Raw genomic sequence first — 25889 nt, forward strand, 5'->3', positions numbered from 1 at the left:
GCGAGCGCCCTGCGGCCGGCAGCGCTCCGGGGAGATGCCTGTGCTGCGCTGGGCGGGCGGGCGGAGGACGGGGAGGATGCCGGCCCTGAGCGCCGGGGACGGGCCGGATCTGCTTTCCGTGAGGCCGGGGATGCTGGCCCGGGTTCCCCGTGCCGTAGTGCGGCACGGCGGCCCTGGGGAGGGGATGCGGGTGCCTCGCCCGGCACGGCGGCCCCGGGGAAGGGATGCGGGAGCCTCACCGCCCTTCGCTGAGGGCTCGGAGGATGCCGGAGCCTGCTCGGGAGTGCCGGAGCCTCACCACCCTTCGCTGAGGGCTCGGAGGATGCCGGAGCCTGCTTGGGGGTGCCGGAGCCTCACCGCCCTTTGCTGAGGGCTCGGGGGTATCGGAGCCTGCTTGGGGGTGCCGGAGCCTCACCGCCCTCCGCTGAGGGCTCGGGGGCTGCTGGTTCCTCACCGCCCTTTCCTGAGGGCTCGGGAGATGCCGGAGCCTGCTCGGTGGTGCCGGAGCCTCACCGCCCCTCACAGGGAGCTCGGAGGATGCCGGTGCCTCAATGCCCTTTGCTGAAGGCTCGGTGGTGCCGGAGCCTTCACCGCCCTTTGCTGAGGGCTCGAGGGTGCTGGTTCCTCACCGCTCTCCTCGGAGGGCTGGGGGTGCCGGTGCCTCACCGGCCCTCCCTGAGGGCTTGGATGATGCCGGAGCCTCACCGCCGTTTGCTGAGGGCTCGGCGGTGCCGGTGCCTCAATCCCCTCCGCTGAGGGCTCCGGGGTGCCGGTGCCTTCGCCGCTCTTTGCTGAGGGCTCGGGGAGTGCCGGAGCCTCAATGCCGGAGCGCGGGGGGGCTGGAGCCTTCACCGCCCCTCGCTGAGGGCTCTGGGGATGGCGGATCCTCACCGCCCTTCGCTGAGGGCTCGGGGGTGCCGGTGTCTTCACCGCTCTTCACTGAGGGCTCTGGGGATGGCGGATCCTCACCGCCCTTCGCTGAGGGTTCGGCGGTGCCGGAGCCCCTTGTGAAGGGCGGTGAAGGCTCCGGCATCCCCCGAGCTCCCTGTGAGGGGCGGTGAGGCTCCGGCACACCCGAGCAGGCTCCGGCCTCCATGCCCCTCACAGGGAGCTCGGGGGATGCCGGAGCCTTCACCGCCCTTTGCTGAGGGCTCGGGGGCTGCCGGAGCCTCAATCCCCTCCTCTGAGGGCTCAGGGAACGTGGGTGCCTCACCGCCCTTTGCTGAGGCCTCTAGGGTGTCAATTCCTCACCGCTCTTTGCTGAGGGCTCGAGGGTGCCGGAGCCTCAATCCCCTCCTCTGAGGGCTCGGGGGATGCCGGTTCCTCACCGCCCTTTGCTGAAGACTCGGAATGCCGGCGCTGTCCGTGCGCTCCCCGGCTCCCTCCGGGCACACCGTGCGGGTGTTCCGGGCCCGGATCCGCCGCGCCTCGGCCGTGCGGCAGCGATGGAGGGGATGGATGGATGGATGGATGGATGGATGGATGGATGGATGGATGGATGATGGATGGATGGATGCCGGTACCGCCGGTGTTCCTTGTGCCTTTCCCAAGGGATGCTGGCTGGGCCGGCAGCCTGCCCTGCTTCCCATGGAGCTGCAGGATTCCGCTCTGCAGGCCCTTCCTGTGGAATGGGAGAGAGGTGACAGAGCTGTCCCTCCATGAGGGATTAGATGAGCTTCAAAACCCCCTCCAACCCAATCCATTCCATGACAATAATAAGAAAATTATTCTGTTGTTTCTGCCTTTCCATGCTCCCTCTTTGCCCCTAATTGAAATAGGGATGTGGGGTGCAGGAGTGGAGCAGCGCTGGAGTTTCCTTCCCACTGAGTCATTCATTAGAATGGAGTGGGGAGGATAATTTATTCTCCTTTTGTGGCCGGGGAAGTGCCATGAACGAGCTCCTCTCCTTTCTCCAGGGTCAGGATTGGGTGGGGAATCCTGAGAGCACATTTTCCCCTCCTCCAGGAGGAGTCTGGTTTGTTGCTTTATCTCATTTCTCTGGGATAGATAACTTGGAATGAATCCCATCCTTTCATTCTAAACCCTGATGAGTTTTTCTGTTTCCTCATTGCTCCCTGAGGCACTTTGAAATGCAGTTGATTCCTTGTGGGAATCAACCCTTTCTCCTTGTGATGATAATTGTCCGTGCACGTCTTAATTATTCCTTTCCAGCCAGAATCGCACAGGCTTCTCCTGCTGATAAATAATGTAAAAATCCACAACCACAGCACAAATTTCTCCTTTTTCCTGTGTTTTATTTCCACATTTCCAGCGCCTGTGGTGCGAGGCGAGGCCTCCCCTCCTCTTTCCATCCCTGGTGTCACCGAAAGTGTTTTGTTTGTCTTTCCATCCAACAAAACCCACAAAAATCTGCTGTGCAGAGGCCGAACCCAGAGTGCCCCGACTGGATTTGTGGTGAGGGTTCGTTATTGCAGCGCCAATTAATGCGTCACCCGTGCCTGGCACGGCCGGGCCTCCTTTCCTATGGAATCCTATGGAATCCTATGGAATCCTATGGAATCCTATGGAATCCTATGGAATCCTGCTCTTTTGGCTTCATTTCACCCCCAATTATTGCACTTTTCCCAGGGCCACGTTGTTCATTTTGATGCTCTTTTCCATTAGAAGGATGCAACTTTTCAAGCTCCTATCATCCTGAAAAGTCAGTCTGAAAAATGACTTTTTTTTCCATCAGGACACAACTTTTCAAACTCGTATACTCTTGAAATATGAAATATTTTCAATATGAAAAATGAAATTTCCACCATCAGGAGGACACAACTTTTGAAGTTCATATCACCTTGAAAAGTCAAAATGAAAAATGACATTTTTTTTTCCATCAGGACACAACTTTTCGAACTCATATAATCTTGAAATATGAAATATTTTCAATATGAAAAATGAAATTTCTACCATCAGAAGGACACAACTTTCCAAGCTCCTATCATCCTGAAAAGTCAGTCTGAAAAATGACTTTTTTTTTTTTCCATCAGGACACAACTTTTCAAACTCATATAATCTTGCAATATGAATATATGAAATATTTTCAATATGAAAAATGACATTTCTTAACTCAGAAGGACACAACTTTTGAAGTTCATATCACCTTGAAAAGTCAAAATGAAAAATGACATTTTTTTCCATCAGGACACAACTTTTCAAGCTCATATAATCTTGAAATACGAATATATGAAATATTTTCAATATGAAAAATGAAATTTTCACCATCAGAAGGACAAAACTTTTCAAGCTCATATCATCCTGAAAAATGACTTTTTTTTCCATCAGGACACAACTTTTCAAACTCATATAATCTTGAAATATAAAATATTTTCAATATGAAAAATGACATTTCTTAACTCAGAAGGACACAACTTTTGAAGTTCATATCATCCTGAAAAGTCAGTCTGAAAAATGACTTTTTTTCATCAGAACACAACTTTTCAAACTCATATAATCTTGAAATATGAAATATTTTCAGTATGAAAAATGACATTTCTTCATCAGAAGGACAAAACTTTTCAAGCTCATATCATCCTGAAAAGTCAGTCTGAAAAATGACTTATTTTTCCATCAGGACACAACTTTTCAAACTCGTATACTCTTGAAAAGTCAATCTGAAAAATGACATTTCTTAACTCAGAAGGACACAACTTTTGAAGTTCATATCACCTTGAAAAGTCAGTCTGAAAAATGACTTTTTTTTCCATCAGGACACAACTTTTCAAACTCATATAATCTTGAAGTAGGAATATATGAAATATTTTCAATATGAAAAATGACATTTCTTCATCAGGACAAAACTTTCCAAGCTCCTATCATCCTGAAAAGTCAGTCTGAAAAATGACTTTTTTTTTCCATCAGGACACAACTTTTCAAACTCATATAATCTTGAAGTACAAATATATGAAATATTTTCAATCTGAAAAATGACATTTCTTAACTCAGAAGGACACAACTTTTCGTATCACCTTGAAAAGTCAAAATGAAAAATGACTTTTTTTCTTCCATCAGGACACAACTTTTCAAACTCATATAATCTTGAAATACGAATATATGAAATATTTTCAATATGAAAAATGACATTTCTTAACTCAGAAGGACACAACTTTTGAAGTTCATATCACCTTGAAAAGTCAGTCTGAAAAATGACTTTTTTTTTTCCATCAGGACACAACTTTTCAAACTCATATACTCTTGAAATATGAAATATTTTCGATATGAAAAATGAAATTTCCACCATCAGAAGGACAAAACTTTTCAAGCTCCTATCATCCTGAAAAGTCAGTCTGAAAAATGACTTTTTTTTCATCAGAACACAACTTTTCAAACTCATATACTCTTGAAATAGGAATATATGAAATATTTTCAATATGAAACCCTGAAATATGAAACATTTCTATATATGATATATTAAATATGAAATATGTTCAATCTGAAAATTGCATTTTTTCCATCAGAGGAACACAACTTGTCAAGCTCACACCATCTTGAAATATGAAAATATGAAATATTTTCAATAGGAACGATTTTAATATTACAATATATGAAATATTAAATATGAAATATTAAATATGAAATATGTTCAATCTGAGAAATGACATTTTTTCCCTCAGAAGGACACAATTTTTCTCCTTTTTTTTTTTGCTCATGGTTTGTTTTTCCTGATTTTGGAGTTTTCCTATTTTTATTTTTCCCTTTATTTCAGTGCTGCCTCAAAAAGCAAAACTGTCAATAAATTAAATTTACCGTGGTTATTTTATCAGATTGGTCTTTTTTTTATTTCCCTTATTTTTCAATGTTTATTTTTAATCAGCCTCTTCAAAAAAGGAAAGGAAAAAAAGGAGAAATTTGGGGTTAAAAATGAGGGAAAAAGGGAAATTTGGGGGTATAAATGGGGGAAATGGGCAATTCCTGGAATTAGGAGGAGAAAAAGTCAAAATTCCTGATTTTTAGGCACAAAAAAGCCAAAATTCCCAAGTTTCGGGCATGGAAAATTCCCAATTCCTCAATTTTGGGCACAGAAAAATCCCAAAATTCCCAAATTTGGGCACGAAAAAACCCTAAAATTCCCAAATTTGGGCACAAAAAAACCCCCAAAATTCCCAAATCTGCACACAAAAAATTCCCAAATTTGGGCACAAAAAAAACCCTAAAATATCCAAATTTGGGCACAAAAAAGCCCCAAAATTCCCAAATCTGCACACAAAAAATATCCAAATTTGGGCACAAAAAACCCCCTAAAATTCCCAAATTTGGGCACAAAAAAACCCCAAAATTCCCAAATCTGCACACAAAAAATTCCCAAATTTGGGCACAAAAAACCCCTAAAATTCCCAAATTTGGGCACAAAAAACCCCCAAAATTCCCAAATCTGGACACAAAAAATTCCCAAATTTGGGCACAAAAACCCCCTAAAATTCCCAAATTTGGGCACAAAAACCCCCTAAAATATCCAAATTTGGGCACAAAAACCCCCCAAAATTCCCAAATCTGCACACAAAAATTTCCCAAATTTGGGCACAAAAACCCCCTAAAATATCCAAATTTGGGCACAAAAAACCCCCAAAATTCCCAAATCTGCACATAAAAAATTCCCAAATTTGGGCACAAAAAACCCCCAAAATTCCCAAATCTGCACACAAAAAATTCCCAAATTTGGGCACAAAAAACCCCTAAAATTCCCAAATTTGGGCACAAAAAACCCCCAAAATTCCCAAATCTGCACACAAAAAATTCCCAAATTTGGGCACAAAAACCCCCTAAAATTCCCAAATCTGCACACAAAAACCCCCTAAAATATCCAAATTTGGGCACAAAAAACCCCCAAAATTCCCAAATCTGCACACAAAAATTTCCCAAATTTGGGCACAAAAAAACCCCCTAAAATTCCCAAATTTGGGCACAAAAAACCCCCAAAATTCCCAAATCTGGACACAAAAAATTCCCAAATTTGGGCACAAAAAAACCCCTAAAATTCCCAAATTTGGGCACAAAAAACCCCCAAAATTCCCAAATCTGGACACAAAAAATTCCCAAATTTGGGCACAAAAAACCCCCAAAATTCCCAAATCTGCACACAAAAATTTCCCAAATTTGGGCACAAAAAACCCCTAAAATTCCCAAATCTGGACACAAAAAATTCCCAAATTTGGGCACAAAAACCCCCTAAAATATCCAAATTTGGGCACAAAAAACCCCCAAAATTCCCAAATCTGCACACAAAAATTTCCCAAATTTGGGCACAAAAAACCCCTAAAATTCCCAAATTTGGGCACAAAAAACCCCCAAAATTCCCAAATCTGGACACAAAAAATTCCCAAATTTGGGCACAAAAAAACCCCTAAAATTCCCAAATTTGGGCACAAAAAACCCCCAAAATTCCCAAATCTGGACACAAAAAATTCCCAAATTTGGGCACAAAAAACCCCCAAAATTCCCAAATCTGCACACAAAAAATTCCCAAATTTGGGCACAAAAAACCCCCAAAATTCCCAAATCTGGACATAAAAAATTCCCAAATTTGGGCACAAAAAAACCCTAAAATTCCCAAATTTGGGTACAAAAACCCCCCTAAAATATCCAAATTTGGGCACAAAAAATTCCCAAATTTGGGCACAAAAAAACCCCAAAATTCCCAAATCTGGACACAAAAAATTCCCAAATTTGGGCACAAAAAAACCCCAAAATTCCCAAATTTGGGCACAAAAAACCCCCAAAATTCCCAAATCTGGACATAAAAAATTCCCAAATTTGGGCACAAAAAACCCCTAAAATATCCAAATTTGGGCACAAAAAAGCCCCAAAATTCACAAATCTGCACACAAAAAATTCCCAAATTTGGGCACAAAAAAAACCCTAAAATATCCAAATTTGGGCACAAAAAACCCCCAAAATTCCCAAATCTGGACACAAAAAAATTCCAAATTTGGGCACAAAAACCCCCTAAAATATCCAAATTTGGGCACAAAAAAGCCCCAAAATTCACAAATCTGCACACAAAAAATTCCCAAATTTGGGCACAAAAAAAAAAAAATCAGGATTAAATCTCATCTTGTAGGAGAATTGAAGCAGTTGAGGGACTGAGAGATAAAATACTGGAATATTTTCATTTTTGGCTGATTTTTCTCATTGTTTTCTCTCTTTTTTTTAGGATAAAATCAAGAATCCCCTGGAGGGTAAAATACTGAAATATTTTCATTTTTGGCTGATTTTTCTCATTGTTTTCTCTCTGTTTTTTAGGATAAAATAAAGAATCCCCTGGAGGGTAAAATATTGGAATATTTTCATTTTTGGGTGATTTTTCTCATTGTTTTCTCTTTTTTTTTAGGATAAAATCAAGAATCCCCTGGAGGGTAAAATACTGGAATATTTTCATTTTTGGCTGATTTTTCTCATTGTTTTCTCTCTGTTTTTTAGGATAAAATCAGGAATCCCCTGGAGGGTAAAACATTGGAATATTTTCATTTTTGGCTGATTTTTCTCATTGTTTTCTCTCTGTTTTTTTAGGATAAAATCAGGAATCCCCTGGAGGGTAAAATACTGAAATATTTTCATTTTTGGCTGATTTTTCTCATTGTTTTCTCTCTGTTTTTTAGGATAAAATCAAGAATCCCCTGGAGGGTAAAACATTGGAATATTTTCATTTTTGGGTGATTTTTCTCATTGTTTTCTCTCTTTTTTTTAGGATAAAATCAAGAATCCCCTGGAGGGTAAAATACTGAAATATTTTCATTTTTGGCTGATTTTTCTCATTGTTTTCTCTCTGTTTTTTAGGATAAATCAGGAATCCCCTGGAGGGTAAAATACTGAAATATTTTCATTTTTGGCTGATTTTTCTCATTGTTTTCTCTCTGTTTTTTAGGATAAATCAGGAATCCCCTGGAGGGTAAAATATTGAAATATTTTCATTTTTGGCTGATTTTTCTCATTGTTTTCTCTCTTTTTTTAGGATAAAATAAAGAATCCCCTGGAGGGTAAAATACTGAAATATTTTCATTTTTGGCTGATTTTTCTCATTGTTTTCTCTCTGTTTTTAGGATAAAATCAGGAATCCCCTGGAGGGTAAAATATTGAAATATTTTCATTTTTGGGTGATTTTTCTCATTTTTTTCTCTCTGTTTTTTAGGATAAATCAGGAATCCCCTGGAGGGTAAAATACTGAAATATTTTCATTTTTGGCTGATTTTTCTCATTGTTTTCTCTCTTTTTTTTTAGGATAAAATCAGTAATCCCCTGGAGGGTAAAACATTGAAATATTTTCATTTTTGGCTGATTTTTCTCATTGTTTTCTCTCTGTTTTTTAGGATAAATCAGGAATCCCCTGGAGGGTAAAATACTGAAATATTTTCATTTTTGGCTGATTTTTCTCATTGTTTTCTCTCTTTTTTTTAGGATAAATCAGGAATCCCCTGGAGGGTAAAATACTGAAATATTTTCATTTTTGGCTGATTTTTCTCATTGTTTTCTCTCTGTTTTTTAGGATAAATCAAGAATCCCCTGGAGGGTAAAACATTGAAATATTTTCATTTTTGGCTGATTTTTCTCATTGTTTTCTCTCTGTTTTTTAGGATAAAATCAGGAATCCCTGCCTGGTCACCATGAGCTCCACAGTTTGGGAATGTGGCTGAAATTTCCATTTTTCATTCATCACCCAGAGTGGAAAAAATAAAAAGGAAAAATTCCTTCAGGACCTTGAGGATGTTGGACACAGAAAATTTTGAAATTTGGAGGAACCACAAGCAGAGCCAATGTGAAAAATGCGATTTTTGAAGGAAATATCGGAATTTTTGAGGATGTGAAGCAAAGCCAATGTGAGAAATGAGATTTGGGAGGAAATTTTGGAATTTTTGAGGTTCTGGAAGGTGCCACAAGCAGAGCCAATGTGAAAAATGAGATTTGGGATGAAATTTTAGAATTTGATTTGGGAGGAAATTTTGGAATTTTTAAGGATATGGAAGATGCCACAAACAAAGACAATGTGAGAAATGAGATTTGGGATGAAATTTTAGAATTTGATTTGGGATGAAATTTTGGAATTTTTAAGGTTCTGGAAGATGCCACAAACAGAGCCAATCCCAAAATGAGATTTGGGATGAAATTTCTGAATTTGTGAAGGTTCTACAAGCAGAGCCAATGTGAGAAATGAGATTTGGAAGGAAACTTTGGAATTTTTAAGGATCTGGAAGATGCCACAAACAAAGACAATGTGAGAAATGAGATTTGGGATGAAATTTTAGAATTTGATTTGGGAGGAAATTTTAGAATTTTTAAGGATGTGGAAGATGCCACAAGCCAAGCCAATGTGAGAAATGAGACTTGGGAGGAAACTTTGGAATTTTTAAGGATGTGGAAGATGCCACAAACAAAGACAATGTGAGAAATGAGACTTGGGATGAAATTTTAGAATTTGTGAGGTTCTGGAAGATGCCACAAACAGAGCCAATGTGAGAAATGAGATTTGGGATGAAATTTTAGAATTTGTGAGGTTCTGGAAGATGCCACAAGCCAAGCCAACGTGAAAAACGCGATTTTGAAGGAAAGAACCACCACAAGCCAACCCAATGAGACTTTGGCAGGAAATCCCAGCATTTCTGAGGCGCTGAAGGTTCTCCGAGCAGAGCCGGCGCTCCAGACGGGATTTTGGCAGGAAATGGGCTCAGTGAGGATGAGGAGGGCGGTGTGGGGCGTGAGGAAGGCCCTGGCGTGGCTGCTGCCCGCGCTGTGGGCGCTGGGCTGGCGCGTGCCCGCGGGCGCCGGGCACAGCCTGTTCTCCTGCGAGCCCATCGCCCTGCGCATGTGCCAGGACCTGCCCTACAACGCCACCTTCATGCCCAACCTGCTCAACCACTACGACCAGCACACGGCCGCCCTGGCCATGGAGGTAATTAAATTGTTATTAATTATTATATTTATTATTGTGTTATTATATTATATGTGATATAACTGCTAGGACCAGCACACGGCCGCCCTGGCCATGGAGGTAATGAAAAACTTAATTATTATATTTATTGCATTAGTTTTTGTATCATTGTCATTAATGTGTTATTATATTATATGTGATATAACCACTATGACCAGCACACGGCCGCCCTGGCCATGGAGGTAATTAAAAACTTAATTATTATATTTATTGTATTCATTTATATGGAATTGTCATTGTTGTGTTATTGTATTATATGTGATATAACCGCTAGGACCAGCACACGGCCGCCCTGGCCATGGAGGTAATTAAAAACTTAATTATTATATTTATTTTATTAGTTGTTATATAGTTGTCATTATTTTGTTATTGTATTATATGTGGTATAACCGCTACGACCAGCACACGGCCGCCCTGGCCATGGAGGTAATTCAATATTTTATTAATTATTACATTTATTTTATTCATTTATATGGAATTGGCATTATTGTGATATATGTGATATAACTGCTAGGACCAGCACATGGCCGCCCTGGCCATGGAGGTAATTCAAAATGTTATTAATTATTATATTTATTATTATGTTATTATTATTATTTATTTATTTATTATTGTGTTATTATATTATATGTGATATAACCACTATAACCATATATATGTGATATATATTTATTATTGGGTTATTATATTATATGTGATATAACCGCTAGGACCAGCACACGGCCGCCCTGGCCATGGAGGTAATGAAATATTTCATTAATTATTGCATTTATTTTAATCATTTATATGGAATTGTCATTGTTGTGTTGTTATATTATATGTGATATAACTGCTAGGACCAGCACACGGCCGCCCTGGCCATGGAGGTAATGAAAAATGTTATTAATTATTATATTTATTGTATTCATTTATATGGAATTGTCATTGTTGTGTTATTATTGGCATTATTGTGTTGTTATATTATATGTGGTATAACCACTACGACCAGCACACGGCCGCCCTGGCCATGGAGGTAATTAAATACTTAATTATTATATTTATTTTATTAGTTTTTATATAATTGTCATTATTGGGTTATTATATTATATGTGACATAACCACTATGACCAGCACACGGCCGCCCTGGCCATGGAGGTAATTAAAATGTTATTAATTATTATATTTATTGTATTCATTTCTATGGAATTGTCATTGTTGTGTTATTATTGGCATTATTTTGTTATTATATTATATGTGATATAAGCACTACGACCAGCACACGGCCGCCCTGGCCATGGAGGTAATGAAATACTTAATTATTATATTTATTCTATTAGTTTTTGTATCATTGTCATTATTGTGTTATTATATTATATGTGATATAAGCACTATGACCAGCACACGGCCGTCCTGGCCATGGAGGTAATGAAATATTTTATTAATTATTACATTTATTTTATTAGTTTTTTTATAGTAGTCATTATTTTGGTATTATATGTAATGTGATGAAAATGAATGGAAATTCAGAATATTGAGGGACTTTGTGATGGGATTAAAATGAAAGGAAATTCAGAATATTGAGGGATTTTGTGATGGGATTTGAGTGGAAATGCAGAATATTGAGGGATTTTTTGATAAGACTCAAATGGATGAAAATTCAGAATATTGAGGTATTCTATTATAAGATTTAAATGAATGGAAATTCAGAATATTGAGGGATTTTGGGATGGGATTTGAGTGGAAATTCAGAATATTGAGGGATTTTGTGATGGGATTTGAGTGGAAATGCAGAATATTGAGGGATTTTTTGATAAGACTCAAATGAATGAAAATTCAGAATATTGAGGGATTTTGTGATGGGATTAAAATGAAAGGAAATTCAGAATATTGAGAGATTTTGTGATGGGATTAAAATGAATGGAAATGCAGAATATTGAGGGATTTTGTGATGGGACTGAAATGGATGAAAATTCAGAATATTGAGGGATTTTGTGATGGGACTTGAATGGAAATGCAGAATATTGAGGGATTTTGTGATGGGACCAAATTGGAAATTCAGAATATTGAGGGATTTTGTGATGGGATGAAAATGAATGGAAATTCAGAATATTGAGGTGTTTTGTGATGGGACTTGAATGGAAATTCAGAATATTGAGGGATTTTGTGATGGGATTGAAATGGATGGAAATTCAGAATATTGAGGGATTCTATTATAATATTTAAATGAATGGAAATTCAGAATATTGAGGGGTTTTGGGATGGGACTTGAACGGAAATTCAGAATATTGAGGGATTTTGGGATGAAAATGAATGGAAATTCAGAATATTGAGGGATTTTGGGATGGGACTAAAATGGATGAAAATTCAGAATATTGAGGGATTTTGGGATGATATTTGAGTGGAAATGCAGAATATTGAGGGATTTTGTGATAAGACTCAAATGGATGAAAATTCAGAATATTGAGGGATTTTGTGATGGGATTTAAATGAAAGGAAATTCAGAATATTGATGTATTTTATTATGAGATTTGAATGGAAATTCAGAATATTGAGGGATTCTGTGATGAGATTTGAGTGGAAATTCAGAATATTGAGGGATTTTTTGATAAGACTCAAATGAATGAAAATTCAGAATATTGAGGGGTTTTGTGATGGGATTGAAATGAATAGAAATGCAGAATATTGAGGGATTTTATTATAAGATTTAAATGAATGGAAATTCAGAATATTGAGGGGTTTTGTGATGGGATTGAAATGAAAGGAAATTCAGAATATTGAGGGATTTTGTGATGAGAGTAAAATGGAAATTCAGAATATTGATGTATTTTATTATGAGATTTGAATGGAAATTCAGAATATTGAGGGATTTTGTGATGAGATTTGAGTGGAAATTCAGAATATTGAGGGATTTTGTGATGGGAGTGAAATGGATGAAAATTCAGAATATTGAGGGATTTTGTGATGGGATTAAAATGAAAGGAAATTCAGAACTTTGAGGAATTTTGTGATGAGAGTAAAATGGAAATTCAGAATATTGAGGGATTTTGTGATGTAAATGAATGGAAATTCAGAATATTGAGGGATTTTGTGATGGGACTAAAATGGATGAAAATTCAGAATATTGAGGTATTCTATTATAAGATTTAAATGAATGGAAATTCAGAATATTGAGGGATTTTGTGATGAGACTAAATTGGAAATTCAGAATATTGAGGGACTTTGTGATGAGATTTGAGTGGAAATGCAGAATATTGAGGGATTCTAAGATTGAATGGAAATTCAGAATATTGAGGGATTTTTTGATGGGATTGAAATGAATAGAAATGCAGAATATTGAGGGATTCTATTATAAGATTTAAAAGAATGGAAATTCAGAATATTGAGGGATTTTGTGATGGGACTGAAATGGATGGAAATTCAGAATATTGAGGGATTTTGTGATGAGATTTAAATGGAAATTCGGAATATTAATCAACTTCTTGCTGAAAATTCCCTGAGGTATTTGTGCAGTTTTGGTTTATTTTTATTTTTATTTTAATTTTTATTTTAATTTTAATTTTTATTTTTATTTTCATTTTTATTTTTATTTTTATTTTTATTTCTATTTTTATTTCTATTTTTATTTTTATTTTTTGGGAACCTTTGTGGGTAAATCTGTGAAAGAAATGAAAGAAAAATTCGGATTTTTCATCTTTGAATTCTCTTCCTGACAGCACAAAAACTGAATTTCATTGTCATTTTTAGATAATTTATAATTTTACCTTTGTGTGGTTTGGCTGCGGAATAATTTGGAATTTAATGTGGTTTTTTTAAAAAAAAATTTATTTTTAATATTTTGTAAAAATTGAGATTTTTTGCCTTCAATTTTTGGAAATGGAACAAAATTTGTGAATTTTATTGTGAATTTTGGTCCAAAATTTGTGAATTTTATTGTGAATTTTGGTGCAAAATTTGTGAATTTTGGGGTAAAATTGAGTAAAATTGGAGAATTTTGGGGTAAAATGGAGTAAAATTGGTGAATTTTGGGGTAAAATTGAGTAAAATTGGCGAATTTTGGGGTAAAATGGAGTAAAATTGGTGAATTTTCTTGCAAAATGAATGAATTTTAGTGCAAAATGGAGGAAAAGGGAGAATTTTGGTGTGAAATGGAGCAAAATTTGTGAATTTTATTGCGAATTTTGGTGCAAAATTTGTGAATTTTGGGGTAAAATGGAGTAAAATTGGTGAATTTTGGGGTAAAATTGAGTAAAATTGGTGAATTTTCTTGCAAAATGAATGAATTTTAGTGCAAAATGGAGGAAAAAGGAGAATTTTGGTGTGAAATGGAACAAAATTTGTGAATTTTATTGTGAATTTTGGTGCAAAATTTGTGAATTTTATTGTGAATTTTGGTCCAAAATTTGTGAATTTTATTGTGAATTTTGGGGCAAAATTTGTGAATTTTGGGGTAAAATTGAGCAAAATTGGTGAATTTTGGGGTAAAATGGAGTAAAATTGGTGAATTTTGGGGTGAAATTCAGTAAAATTGGTGAATTTTGGGGTAAAATGGAGTAAAATTGGTGAATTTTCTTGCAAAATAGAGCAAAAGGAGAATTTTGGTGGGAAATAGAGCAGGGAGTGAATTTGAGTGTAAAATGGAGAAAATGAGGGAATTTTGCTGCAAAATGGGGAAAAATGGGAGAATTTTCTGGTAAAATGGAGCAAAAAAAGAGAATTTTACTGGGAAATTGGGCAAAATGAGGAAATTTTGGTGTAAAATTGAGTAAAATGAGAATTTTGGTGTGAGATTGAGGAAAAATAGTGAATTTTATTGCAAAAATAGTGAATTTTATTGCAAAAATAGTGAATTTTATGATGATAGGGAGCAAAAGTGGGGTGAATTTTGGGGTGAAATTGAGGAAAATGGGAGAATTTTATTGGAAAATGGAGCAAAATGGGAGAATTTGAATGGAAAACGGAGCAAAAATAGAAAATTTTGTTGTGAAATTTGTGAATTTTATTGTGGGATTGAGCAAAGTGAGGGAATTTTATTGGGAAACAGCAAAAAGGGAATTTTGTAAAAGAGGAAAAGGAGGGAATTTTAATGTAAAATGGAGAAAAATGAGAATTTTGGGGTAAAATTGAATAAAAGGAGGGAATTTTAATGCAAAATGAATGAATTTTAGTGGAAAATGGAGGAAAAGGGAGAATTTTGGTGTGAAATGGAACAAAATTTGTGAATTTTATTGTGAATTTTGGTGCAAAATTTGTGAATTTTATTGTGAATTTTGGTGCAAAACGAGAGAATTTTGGGGTAAAATTGAGTAAAATTGGTGAATTTTGGTGCAAAATTTGTGAATTTTATTGTGAATTTTGGTGCAAAATGAGAGAATTTTGGAGTAAAATGGAGTAAAATTGGTGAATTTTGGGGTAAAATTGTGTAAAATTGGTGAATTTTGGGGTAAAATGGAGTAAAATTGGTGAATTTTCTTGCAAAATGGATGAATTTTAGTGCAAAATGGAGGAAAAGGAGAATTTTGGTGTGAAATGGAGCAAAATTTGTGAATTTTATTGTGAATTTTGGGGCAAAATTTGTGAATTTTATTGTGAATTTTGGGGTAAAATTTGTGAATTTTATTGGGAATTTTGGTGCAAAATGAGGGAATTTTATTGTGAATTTTGGGGCAAAATTTGTGAATTTTGGTGTAAAATTGAGTAAAATTGGTGAATTTTGGGGTAAAATTGAGTAAAATTGGTGAATTTTGGTGTAAAATTGTGTAAAATGAGAGAATTTTGGGGTAAAATTTAATAAATTTGGTGAATTTTCTTGCAAAATGAATGAATTTTAGTGCAAAATGGAGGAAAAGGGAGAATTTTGGTGTGAAATGGAGCAAAATTTGTGAATTTTATTGGGAATTTTGGTGCAAAATTTGTGAATTTTATTGTGAATTTTGGGGCAAAATTTGTGAATTTTATTGTGAATTTTGGTGCAAAATTTGTGAATTTTGGGGTAAAATTGAGTAAAATTGGTGAATTTTGGGGTAAAATAGAGCAAAAGGAGAATTTTGGTGGGAAATAGAGCAGGGAGTGAATTTGAGTGTAAAATGGAGAAAATGAGGGAATTTTGCTGCAAAATGGAGAAAAATGGGAGAATTTTCTGGTAAAATGGAGCAAAAAAAGAGAATTTTACTGGGAAATTGGGCAAAATGAGGAAATTTTGGTGTGAAATGGAGCAAAATGAGGGAATTTTATTGCAAAAATAGTGAATTTTATTGCAAAAATAGTGAATTTTATTGCAAAAATAGTGAATTTTATGATGATAGGGAGCAAAAGTGGGGTGAATTTTGGGGTGAAATTGAGGAAAATGGGAGAATTTTATTGCAAAATGGAGCAAAATGGGAGAATTTGAATGGAAAATGGAGCAAAAATAGAAAATTTTGTTGTGAAATTTGTGAATTTTATTGTGGGATGGAGCAAAGTGAGGGAATTTTATTGGGAAACAGCAAAAAGGGAATTTTGGAAAAGAGGAAAAGGAGGGAATTTTATCTTAAACTGGAGAAAAATGAGAATTTTGGGGTAAAATTGTGTAAAATTGGTGAATTTTGGGGTAAAATGGAGTAAAAATTGTGAATTTTGGGGTAAAATTGGTGAATTTGGGGGTAAAATTGAGTAAAATTGGTGAATTTTGGTGCAAAATTTGTGAATTTTATTGTGAATTTTGGTGCAAAATAAGGGAATTTGGGGGTAAAATTGTGTAAAATTGGTGAATTTTCTTGTAAAATGAATGAATTTTAGTGCAAAATGGAGGAAAAGGAGAATTTTGGTGTGAAATGGAACAAAATTTGTGAATTTTATTGTGAATTTTGGTCCAAAATTTGTGAATTTTATTGTGAATTTTGGTGCAAAATGAGAGAATTTTGGGGTAAAATTGAGTAAAATTGGAGAATTTTGGGGTAAAATTGAGAAAATTTGGTGAATTTTGAGGTAAAATGGAGTAAAATGAGAGAATTTTGGGGTAAAATTGAGTAAAATTGGTGAATTTTCTTGCAAAATGAATGAATTTTAGTGCAAAATGGAGGAAAAGGGAGAATTTTGGTGTGAAATGGAAAAAAACTTGTGAATTTTATTGTGAATTTTGGTGTAAAATTTGTGAATTTTATTGTGAATTTTGGTGCAAAATGAGAGAATTTTGGTGTAAAATTGAGTAAATTTGGTGAATTTTGGGGTAAAATGGAGCAAAATTGGTGAATTTTGGGGTAAAATTGTGTAAAATGAGAGAATTTTGGTGTAAAATTGAGTAAAATTGGTGAATTTTCTTGCAAAATGGATGAATTTTAGTGCAAAATGGAGAAAAATGAGAATTTTGGTGTGAAATGGAACAAAATTTGTGAATTTTATTGTGAATTTTGGTGCAAAATTTGTGAATTTTATTGTGAATTTTGGTCCAAAATTGGTGAATTTTATTGGGAATTTTGGTGCAAAATTTGTGAATTTTATTGTGAATTTTGGTCCAAAATTTGTGAATTTTTCTGTGAATTTTGGTGCAAAATTTGTGAATTTTATTGTGAATTTTGGTGCAAAATGAGAGAATTTTGGGGAAAAATTGAGTAAAATTGGTGAATTTTGGGGTGAAATTGAGTAAAATTGGTGAATTTTGGGGTAAAATGGAGTAAAATTGGTGAATTTTCCTGCAAAATAGAGCAAAAGGAGAATTTTGGTGTGAAATAGAGCAGGGAGTGAATTTGAGTGTAAAATGGAGAAAATGAGGGAATTTTGCTGCAAAATGGAGAAAAATGGGAGAATTTTAATGTAAAATGGAGCAAAAAAAGAGAATTTTACTGGGAAATTGGGCAAAATGAGGAAATTTTGGTGTGAAATTGAGTAAAATGAGAATTTTGGTGTGAATTTGAGCAAAATGAGGGAATTTTATTGCAAAAATAGTGAATTTTATGATGATAGGGAGCAAAAGTGGGGTGAATTTTGGGGTGAAATTGAGGGAAATGGGAGAATTTTATTGCAAAATGGAGCAAAATGGGAGAATTTTATTGGAAAATGGAGCAAAAATAGAAAATTTTGTTGTGAAATTTGTGAATTTTAGTGTGGGATTGAGCAAAGTGAGGGAATTTTATTGGGAAACAGCAAAAAGGGAATTTTGTAACGCAGGAAAAGGAGGGAATTTTATCCTAAAATGGAGCAAAATGAGAATTTTGGGGTAAAATGGAGTAAAATTGGTGAATTTTGGGGTAAAATTGAGTAAAATTGGGGAATTTTCTTGCAAAATGAATGAATTTTAGTGCAAAATGGAGGAAAAGGAGAATTTTGGTGTGAAATGGAACAAAATTTGTGAATTTTATTGGGAATTTTGGTGCAAAATTGGTGAATTTTGGGGTAAAATTGAGTAAAATGAGAGAATTTTGGGGTAAAATTGTGTAAAATTGGTGAATTTTCCTGCAAAATAGAGCAAAAGGAGAATTTTGGTGTGAAATAGAGCAAAATTTATGAATTTTATTGTGAATTTTGGTCCAAAATTTGTGAATTTTATTGTGAATTTTGGTGCAAAATTTGTGAATTTTATTGTGAATTTTGGTGCAAAACGAGGGAATTTTGGGGTAAAATTGTGTAAAATTGGATTTTCTTGCAAAATAGAGCAAAAGGAGAATTTTGGTGTGAAATAGAACAAAATTTGTGAATTTTATTGTGAATTTTGGTGCAAAATTTGTGAATTTTATTGTGAATTTTGGTGCAAAATTGGTGAATTTTGGGGTAAAATTGAGCAAAATTGGTGAATTTTGGGGTAAAATTGAGTAAAATTGGTGAATTTTGGCGCAAAATTTGTGAATTTTATTGTGAATTTTGGAGCAAAATTTGTGAATTTTGGGGTAAAATTCAGTAAAATGAGAGAATTTTGGGGTAAAATTGTGTAAAATTGGTGAATTTTGGGGTAAAATGGAGTAAAATTGGTGAATTTTCTTGCAAAATAGAGCAAAAGGAGAATTTTGGTGTGAAATAGAGCAGGGAGTGAATTTGAGTGTAAAATGGAGAAAATGAGGGAATTTTGCTGCAAAATGGAGAAAAATGGGAGAATTTTCTGGTAAAATGGAGCAAAAAAAGAGAATTTTACTGGGAAATTGGGCAAAATGAGGGAATTTTGGTGTGAAATTGAGTAAAATGAGAGAATTTTATTGTAAAATAGCAAAAGGAGGGAATTTTATTGCAAAAATAGTGAATTTTATTGCAAAAATAGTGAATTTTATGATGATAGGGAGCAAAAGTGGGGTGAATTTTGGGGTGAAATTGAGGAAAATGGGAGAATTTTAATGTAAAATGGAGCAAAATGGGAGAATTTGAATGGAAAATGGAGCAAAAATAGAAAATTTTGTTGTGGAATTTGTGAATTTTATTGTGGGATGGAGCAAAGTGAGGGAATTTTATTGGGAAACAGCAAAAAGGGAATTTTGTAAAACGGGAAAAGGAGGGAATTTTATCTTAAAATGGAGAAAAATGAGAATTTTGGTGTGAAAAGGAACAAAATTTGTGAATTTTATTGTGAATTTTGGGGCAAAATTTGTGAATTTTATTGTGAATTTTGGGGCAAAACGAGAGAATTTTGGGGTAAAATGGAGTAAAATTGGTGAATTTTCTTGCAAAATGAATGAATTTTAGTGGAAAATGGAGGAAAAGGAGAATTTTGGTGTGAAATGGAACAAAATTTGTGAATTTTATTGTGAATTTTGGTGCAAAATTCGTGAATTTTATTGTGAATTTTGGTCCAAAATTTGTGAATTTTGGGGTAAAATTGAGTAAAATTGGGGAATTTTGGGGTAAAATGGAGTAAAATTGGTGAATTTTGGGGTAAAATTGGTGAATTTTGGGGTAAAATTGAGTAAAATTGGTGAATTTTGGGGTAAAATGGAGTAAAATTGGTGAATTTTCTTGCAAAATGAATGAATTTTAGTGCAAAATGGAGGAAAAGGAGAATTTTGGTGTGAAATGGAACAAAATTTGTGAATTTTATTGGGAATTTTGGTGCAAAATTGGTGAATTTTGGGGTAAAATGGAGTAAAATTGGTGAATTTTGGGGTAAAATGGAGTAAAATTGGTGAATTTTGGGGTAAAATGGAGTAAAATTGGTGAATTTTCCTGCAAAATAGAGCAAAAGGAGAATTTTGGTGGGAAATAGAGCAGGGAGTGAATTTGAGTGTAAAATGGAGAAAATGAGGGAATTTTGCTGCAAAATGGAGAAAAATGGGAGAATTTTCTGGTAAAATGGAGCAAAAAAAGAGAATTTTACTGGGAAATTGGGCAAAATGAGGAAATTTTGGTGTGAAATGGAGCAAAATGAGGGAATTTTATTGCAAAAATAGTGAATTTTATGATGATAGGGAGCAAAAGTGGGGTGAATTTTGGGGTAAAATTGTGTAAAATTGGTGAATTTTGGGGTAAAATTGAGTAAAATGAGAGAATTTTGGGGTAAAATTGAGTAAAATTGGTGAATTTTCTTGCAAAATGAAGGAATTTTAGTGCAAAATGGAGGAAAAGGGAGAATTTTGGTGTGAAATGGAAGAAAATTTGTGAATTTTATTGTGAATTTTGGTGCAAAATTTGTGAATTTTATTGTGAATTTTGGTGCAAAATTTGTGAATTTTATTGTGAATTTTGGTGCAAAATTTGTGAATTTCATTGTGAATTTTGGTGCAAAATGAGAGAAATTTGGGGTAAAATTGAGTAAAATTGGTGAATTTTGGGGTAAAATGGAGTAAAATTGGTGAATTTTGGTGCAAAATTGAGTAAAATTGGTGAATTTTGGTGTAAACTTGAGTAAAATTGGTGAATTTTGGGGTAAAATTGTGTAAAATTGGTGAATTTTGGTGTAAAATTGTGTAAAATTGGTGAATTTTGGGGTAAAATTGAGTAAAATTGGATTTTCTTGCAAAATGGAGCAAAAGGAGAATTTTGGTGGGAAATAGAGCAGGGAGTGAATTTGAGTGTAAAATGGAGAAAATGAGGGAATTTTGCTGCAAAATGGAGAAAAATGGGAGAATTTTAATGTAAAATGGAGCAAAAAAAGAGAATTTTACTGGGAAATTGGGCAAAATGAGGAAATTTTATTGTAAAATAGCAAAATGAGGGAATTTTATTGCAAAAATAGTGAATTTTATTGCAAAAATAGTGAATTTTATTGCAAAAATAGTGAATTTTATGATGATAGGGAGCAAAAGTGGGGTGAATTTTGGGGTGAAATTGAGGAAAATGGGAGAATTTTATTGCAAAATGGAGCAAAATGGGAGAATTTTAATGGAAAACGGAGCAAAAATAGAAAATTTTGTTGTGAAATTTGTGAATTTTATTGTGGGATTGAGCAAAGTGAGGGAATTTTATTGGGAAACAGCAAAAAGGGAATTTTGTAACGCAGGAAAAGGAGGGAATTTTATCTTAAAATGGAGAAAAATGAGAATTTTGGTGGGAGATGGAGCAAAAAGAGAATTTTCTTGTAAAACAAAGAACAGTTTTATTCAGCCTCTGGAATGTGAAAATTCCCTGCTGGAATCAGCCCCTGGCAAAGAGAATTCCTGTTTTTGGGATAATTCCTGTATCCCAATAAATTTGGGATTTAATCCAGGAGGGTTTGGGGCAGGGCTGCTGCATCCAGAGGGTTGGAAAATGAATTTATTCCCAAATATTCCCTGAGGGGTTTTCGTGTTTTTGGCAAAATTTCCCAAAATTTCCCTCTCAATTCTTCCCTCCCAAATATTCCCCCCAATATTCTCCCCCAAATATTCCTTCCCAAAATTTCCCTCCTTAATATTTCTTCCCAAATTTTCCCTCCCAAATGTTCTTACCTAAATTTTCCCTCTCAAATTTTCCCTCCCAAATCTTTCATCCCAAAATTTCCCTCCCAGATCTTCCATCCCAAATTTCCCTACTCAAATCTTCCTTCCCAAATATTCCCCTCTCAAATTTTCCTTCCTCAAAATTTCTCTCCCAAATCTTCCTTCCCCCAAATCTTCTGTCCCAAAATTTCTCTCCCCAAATTTTCCCTCACAAATTTTCCCTCCCAAAACTTTCCTGCCAAATATTTTCCCCAAAATTTCCCTCACAAATTTTCCCTCACAAATTTTCCCTCCCAAAATTTCCCTCCCAAATCTTCTCTCCCAAATATTCCTTCCCCAAATATCCCTATTCAAATCTTCCCTCCTAATTTTTTCCTCCCAAATCTTTTCCCCAAATCTTGCATCCCAAATATTTCTTCCAAATCTTCCCTCCCAAATATTCCCCTCTCAAATTTTCCTTCCCCAAATTTCCCTCCCAAAACTTCCTTCCCAAATCTTCCCTCACAGATATTCCTTCCCCAAATCCTGTCCCAAAATTTCCCTCCTCAAATTTTCCCTCACAGATTTTCCCTCCCCAGATATTTCTTCCCAAATCTTCCCTCCCAAATCTTCTTACCTAAATTTTCCCTCTCAAATTTTCCCTCCCGAATCTTTCATCCCAAATTTTCCCTCCCAGATCTTCCATCCCCAAATTTCCCTACTCAAATCTTCCTTCCCAAATATTCCCCTCTCAGATTTTCCTTCCTCAAAATTTCCCTCCCAAATCTTTCATCCCAAATTTCCCTACTCAAATCTTCCCTTCCCAAATATTCCCCTCTCAAATATTCCCCTCTCAAATTTTCCTTCCTCAAAATTTCTCTCCCAAATCTTCCTTCCCCAAATCTTCTGTCCCAAAATTTCTCTCCCCAAATTTTCCCTCACAAATTTTCCCTCCCAAAACTTTCCTGCCAAATATTTCCCCCAAAATTTCCCTCCCAAATTTTCCTTCCCCAAATCTTCCCTCCCAAAATTTCCCCCACAAAACTCCCCTCTCAAATCTTTCCTCCCAAAAAATCTTTCCCCAAATTTTCCATCCCCAAATTTTCCATCCCCAAATCTTCCCTCCCAAAATTTCCCTCCCAAATCTTCCTTCCTAAACTTCCCTCCCAAATCTTCTCTCCCAAATATTCCTTCCCCAAATATCCCTATTCAAATCTTCCCTCCTAATTTTTTCCTCCCAAATCTTTTCCCCAAATCTTGCATCCCAAATATTTCTTCCAAATCTTCCCTCCCAAATATTCCCCTCTCAAATTTTCCTTCCCCAAATTTCCCTCCCAAAACTTCCTTCCCAAATCTTTCCTCACAGATATTCCTTCCCCAAATCCTGTCCCAAAATTTCCCTCCTCAAATTTTCCCTCACAGATTTTCCCTCCCCAAATATTTCTTCCCAAATCTTCCCTCCCAAATCTTCTTACCTAAATTTTCCCTCTCAAATTTTCCCTCCCAAATCTTTCATCCCAAAATTTCCCTCCCAAATCTTCCTCTCCCAAATATTCCTTCCCCAAATATCCCTATTCAAATCTTCCCTCCTAATTTTTTCCTCCCAAATCTTTTCCCCAAATCTTCCTCTCCCAAATCTTCCATCCCAAATATTTCTTCCAAATCTTCCCTCCCAAATATTCCCCTCTCAAATTTTCCTTCCCCAAAATTTCCCTCCCAAATCTTCTTCCCCAAATTTCCCTCCCAAAACTTCCTTCCCAAATCTTCCCTCACAGATATTCCTTCCCCAAATCCTGTCCCAAAATTTCCCTCCCCAAATTTTCCCTCACAGATTTTCCCTCCCCAAATATTTCTTCCCAAATTTTCCCTCCCAAATCTTCTTACCTAAATTTTCCCTCTCAAGTTTTCCCTCCCAAATCTTTCATCCCAAAATTTCCCTCCCAGATCTTTCATCCCAAATTTCCCTACTCAAATCTTCCCTTCCCAAATATTCCCCTCTCAGATTTTCCTTCCTCAAAATTTCTCTCCCAAATCTTCCTTCCCCAAATCTTCTGTCCCAAAATTTCTCTCCCCAAATTTTCCCCCCCAAAACTTTCCTGCCAAATATTTTCCCCAAAATTTCCCTCACAAATTTTCCCTCACAAATTTTCCCTCCCAAATCTTCTCTCCCAAAACTTTCCTGCCAAATATTTTCCCCAAAATTTCCCTCCCAAGTTTTCCTTCCCCAAATCTTCCCTCCCAAAATTTCCCCCACAAAACTCCCCTCTCAAATCTTTCCTCCCAAAAAATCTTTCCCCAAATTTTCCATCCCCAAATCTTCCCACCCCAAATCTTCCCTCCCAAATTTTCCCTCCCAAAATTTCCCTCCCAAATTTTTCCCTCCCCACATTTCTCTCCCCAAATTTTCCTTCCCCAAATCTTCCCTCCCAAAATTTCCCTCCCAAATTTTCCTTCCCCACATTTCCCTCCCCAAATTTTCCTTCCTCAAATTTTCCCTCCCAAAACTTCCTTCCAAATCTTCCCACCCCAAATTTTCCTCCTCAATTTTCCCTCCCAAAATTTCCGTCCCCAAATCTTCCCACCCCAAATCTTCCCTCCCAGATATTCCTTCCCCAAACTTCCCTCACAAATATTCCTACCCAAATTTTCCCTCCCAGATCTTCTCTCCCAAAACTTCCCTCACAAATCATCCCTCCCAAATTTTCCCTCCCAGATATTCCTTCTAAAAGTTCCCTCCAAAATCTTCCTCCCCAGATATTCCTTCCCAAATCTTCCCTCCCAAATCTTCCTGTCCAAAATCTTCCTCCCCAAATCTTCCTTCCCAAATCTTCCCTCCCAAATCTTCCCTTTAAATCTTCCCTCCCAAATATTCCCTTCCAGATCTTCCAACCCCAAAATTTCCCTCACAGATCTTCTCTCCCAAAAGTTCCCTCACAAATATTCCCTCACAAATCTTCCTCTCCCAAATCTTCCCTCACAAATCTTCCTTCCCAAATTTCCCTCCCAGATATTCCTTCCCCAAACTTCCCTCACAAATATTCCTACCCAAATTTTCCCTCCCAAATATTCCTTCTCAAATCTTCCCTCCCAAATTTTCCCTCCCAGATATTCCTTCCCCAAACTTCCCTCACAAATATTCCTACCCAAATTTTCCCTCCCAAATATTCCTTCAAAAAGTTCCCTCCAAAATCTTCCTCCCCAAATCTTCCTCCCCAAATCTTCCTCTCCCAAATCTTCTCTCCAAAATCTTCCTCTCCCAAATCTTCCCTTTAAATCTTCCCTCCCAAATATTCCCTTCCAGATCTTCCAACCCCAAAATTTCCCTCCCAGATCTTCTCTCCCAAAACTTCCCTCACAAATATTCCCTCACAAATTTTCCTCTCTCAAATCTTCCTTCCCCAAACTTCCCTCACAAATATTCCCTCCCAAATTTTCCTTCCCCAAACTTCCCACCCTAAATCTTCCCTCCAAAAATTTCCTTCCCAAATTTTCCCTCCCAAATCTTTCCTCCCTAAACTTCCTTCCCAAAAATTCCCTCCCAAATCTTCGCACCCCAAATCTTCCCTGCCAAATCTTCCCTCTCAAATCTTCCCTCACAAAATTTCCCTCCCAAATATTCCCTCCCAAATTTTCCTCTCCCAAATCTTCCAACCCCAAATCTTCCCTCACAAATATTCCTACCCAAATTTTGCCTCCCAAATATTCCTTCTAAAAGTTCCCTCCAAAATCTTCCTCCCCAAATCTTCCCACCCCAAATTTCCCTCCCAAATCTTCCCTCTCAAAACTTCTCTCCCAAATCTTCCTCCCCAAATCTTCCTCTCCCAAATCTTCCCTTTAAATCTTCCCTCCCAAATATTCCCTTCCAGATCTTCCAACCCCAAAATTTCCCTCACAGATCTTCTCTCCCAAAACTTCCCTCACAAATATTCCCTCACAAATCTTCCTCTCCCAAATCTTCCCTCCCAAATCTTCCTTCCCCAAACTTCCCTCACAAATATTCCTACCCAAATTTTGCTTCCCAAATATTCCTTCTAAAAGTTCCCTCCAAAATCTTCCTCCCCAAATATTCCTCCCCCAATCTTCCTCTCCCAAATCTTCCCTCCCAAATTTTCCCTCTCAAATTGTCCCTCCCAAATCTTCCTTCCCAAACCTTCTCTCCCAAATATTCCTCTCCCAAATCTTCCTCCCCAAATCTTCCT

At 36.6% G+C, this 25889-nt stretch overlaps 2 protein-coding genes across 13 annotated transcripts in view; one reads left to right on the forward strand and one right to left on the reverse strand.

Moving 5' to 3' along the window:
- The window catches only part of FBXO16 (F-box protein 16), a 70813-nt gene extending 69138 nt beyond the window's left edge, over window positions 1-1675 (reverse strand). For all 6 annotated transcript variants that reach the window (XM_074536453.1, XM_074536457.1, XM_074536456.1 and 3 more), the window contains exon 1: window positions 1524-1675. In XM_074536453.1, coding sequence (XP_074392554.1) covers window positions 1524-1660 — 137 coding nt within the window. In that variant the 5' untranslated portion in view covers window positions 1661-1675. The remainder of the gene's footprint in view (window positions 1-1523) is intronic.
- Window positions 1-25889, forward strand: part of FZD3 (frizzled class receptor 3) — a 101234-nt gene that overhangs the window by 271 nt on the left and 75074 nt on the right. For 3 of the 7 annotated variants that reach the window (XM_074536446.1, XM_074536449.1, XM_074536448.1), the window contains exon 2: window positions 8571-9883. In XM_074536446.1, coding sequence (XP_074392547.1) covers window positions 9653-9883 — 231 coding nt within the window. In that variant the 5' untranslated portion in view covers window positions 8571-9652. Of the gene's footprint in view, window positions 1-8570; window positions 9884-10912; window positions 10935-11149; window positions 11202-11316; window positions 11324-25889 lie in introns of those variants that run through there. The other 4 variants (XM_074536447.1, XM_074536450.1, XM_074536451.1 and 1 more) reach the window with 4 other exon arrangements.

The sequence above is a fragment of the Zonotrichia albicollis genome, chromosome 3, assembly GCF_047830755.1.
Source record: "Zonotrichia albicollis isolate bZonAlb1 chromosome 3, bZonAlb1.hap1, whole genome shotgun sequence".
Taxonomy (NCBI): Eukaryota; Metazoa; Chordata; class Aves; order Passeriformes; family Passerellidae; genus Zonotrichia; species Zonotrichia albicollis.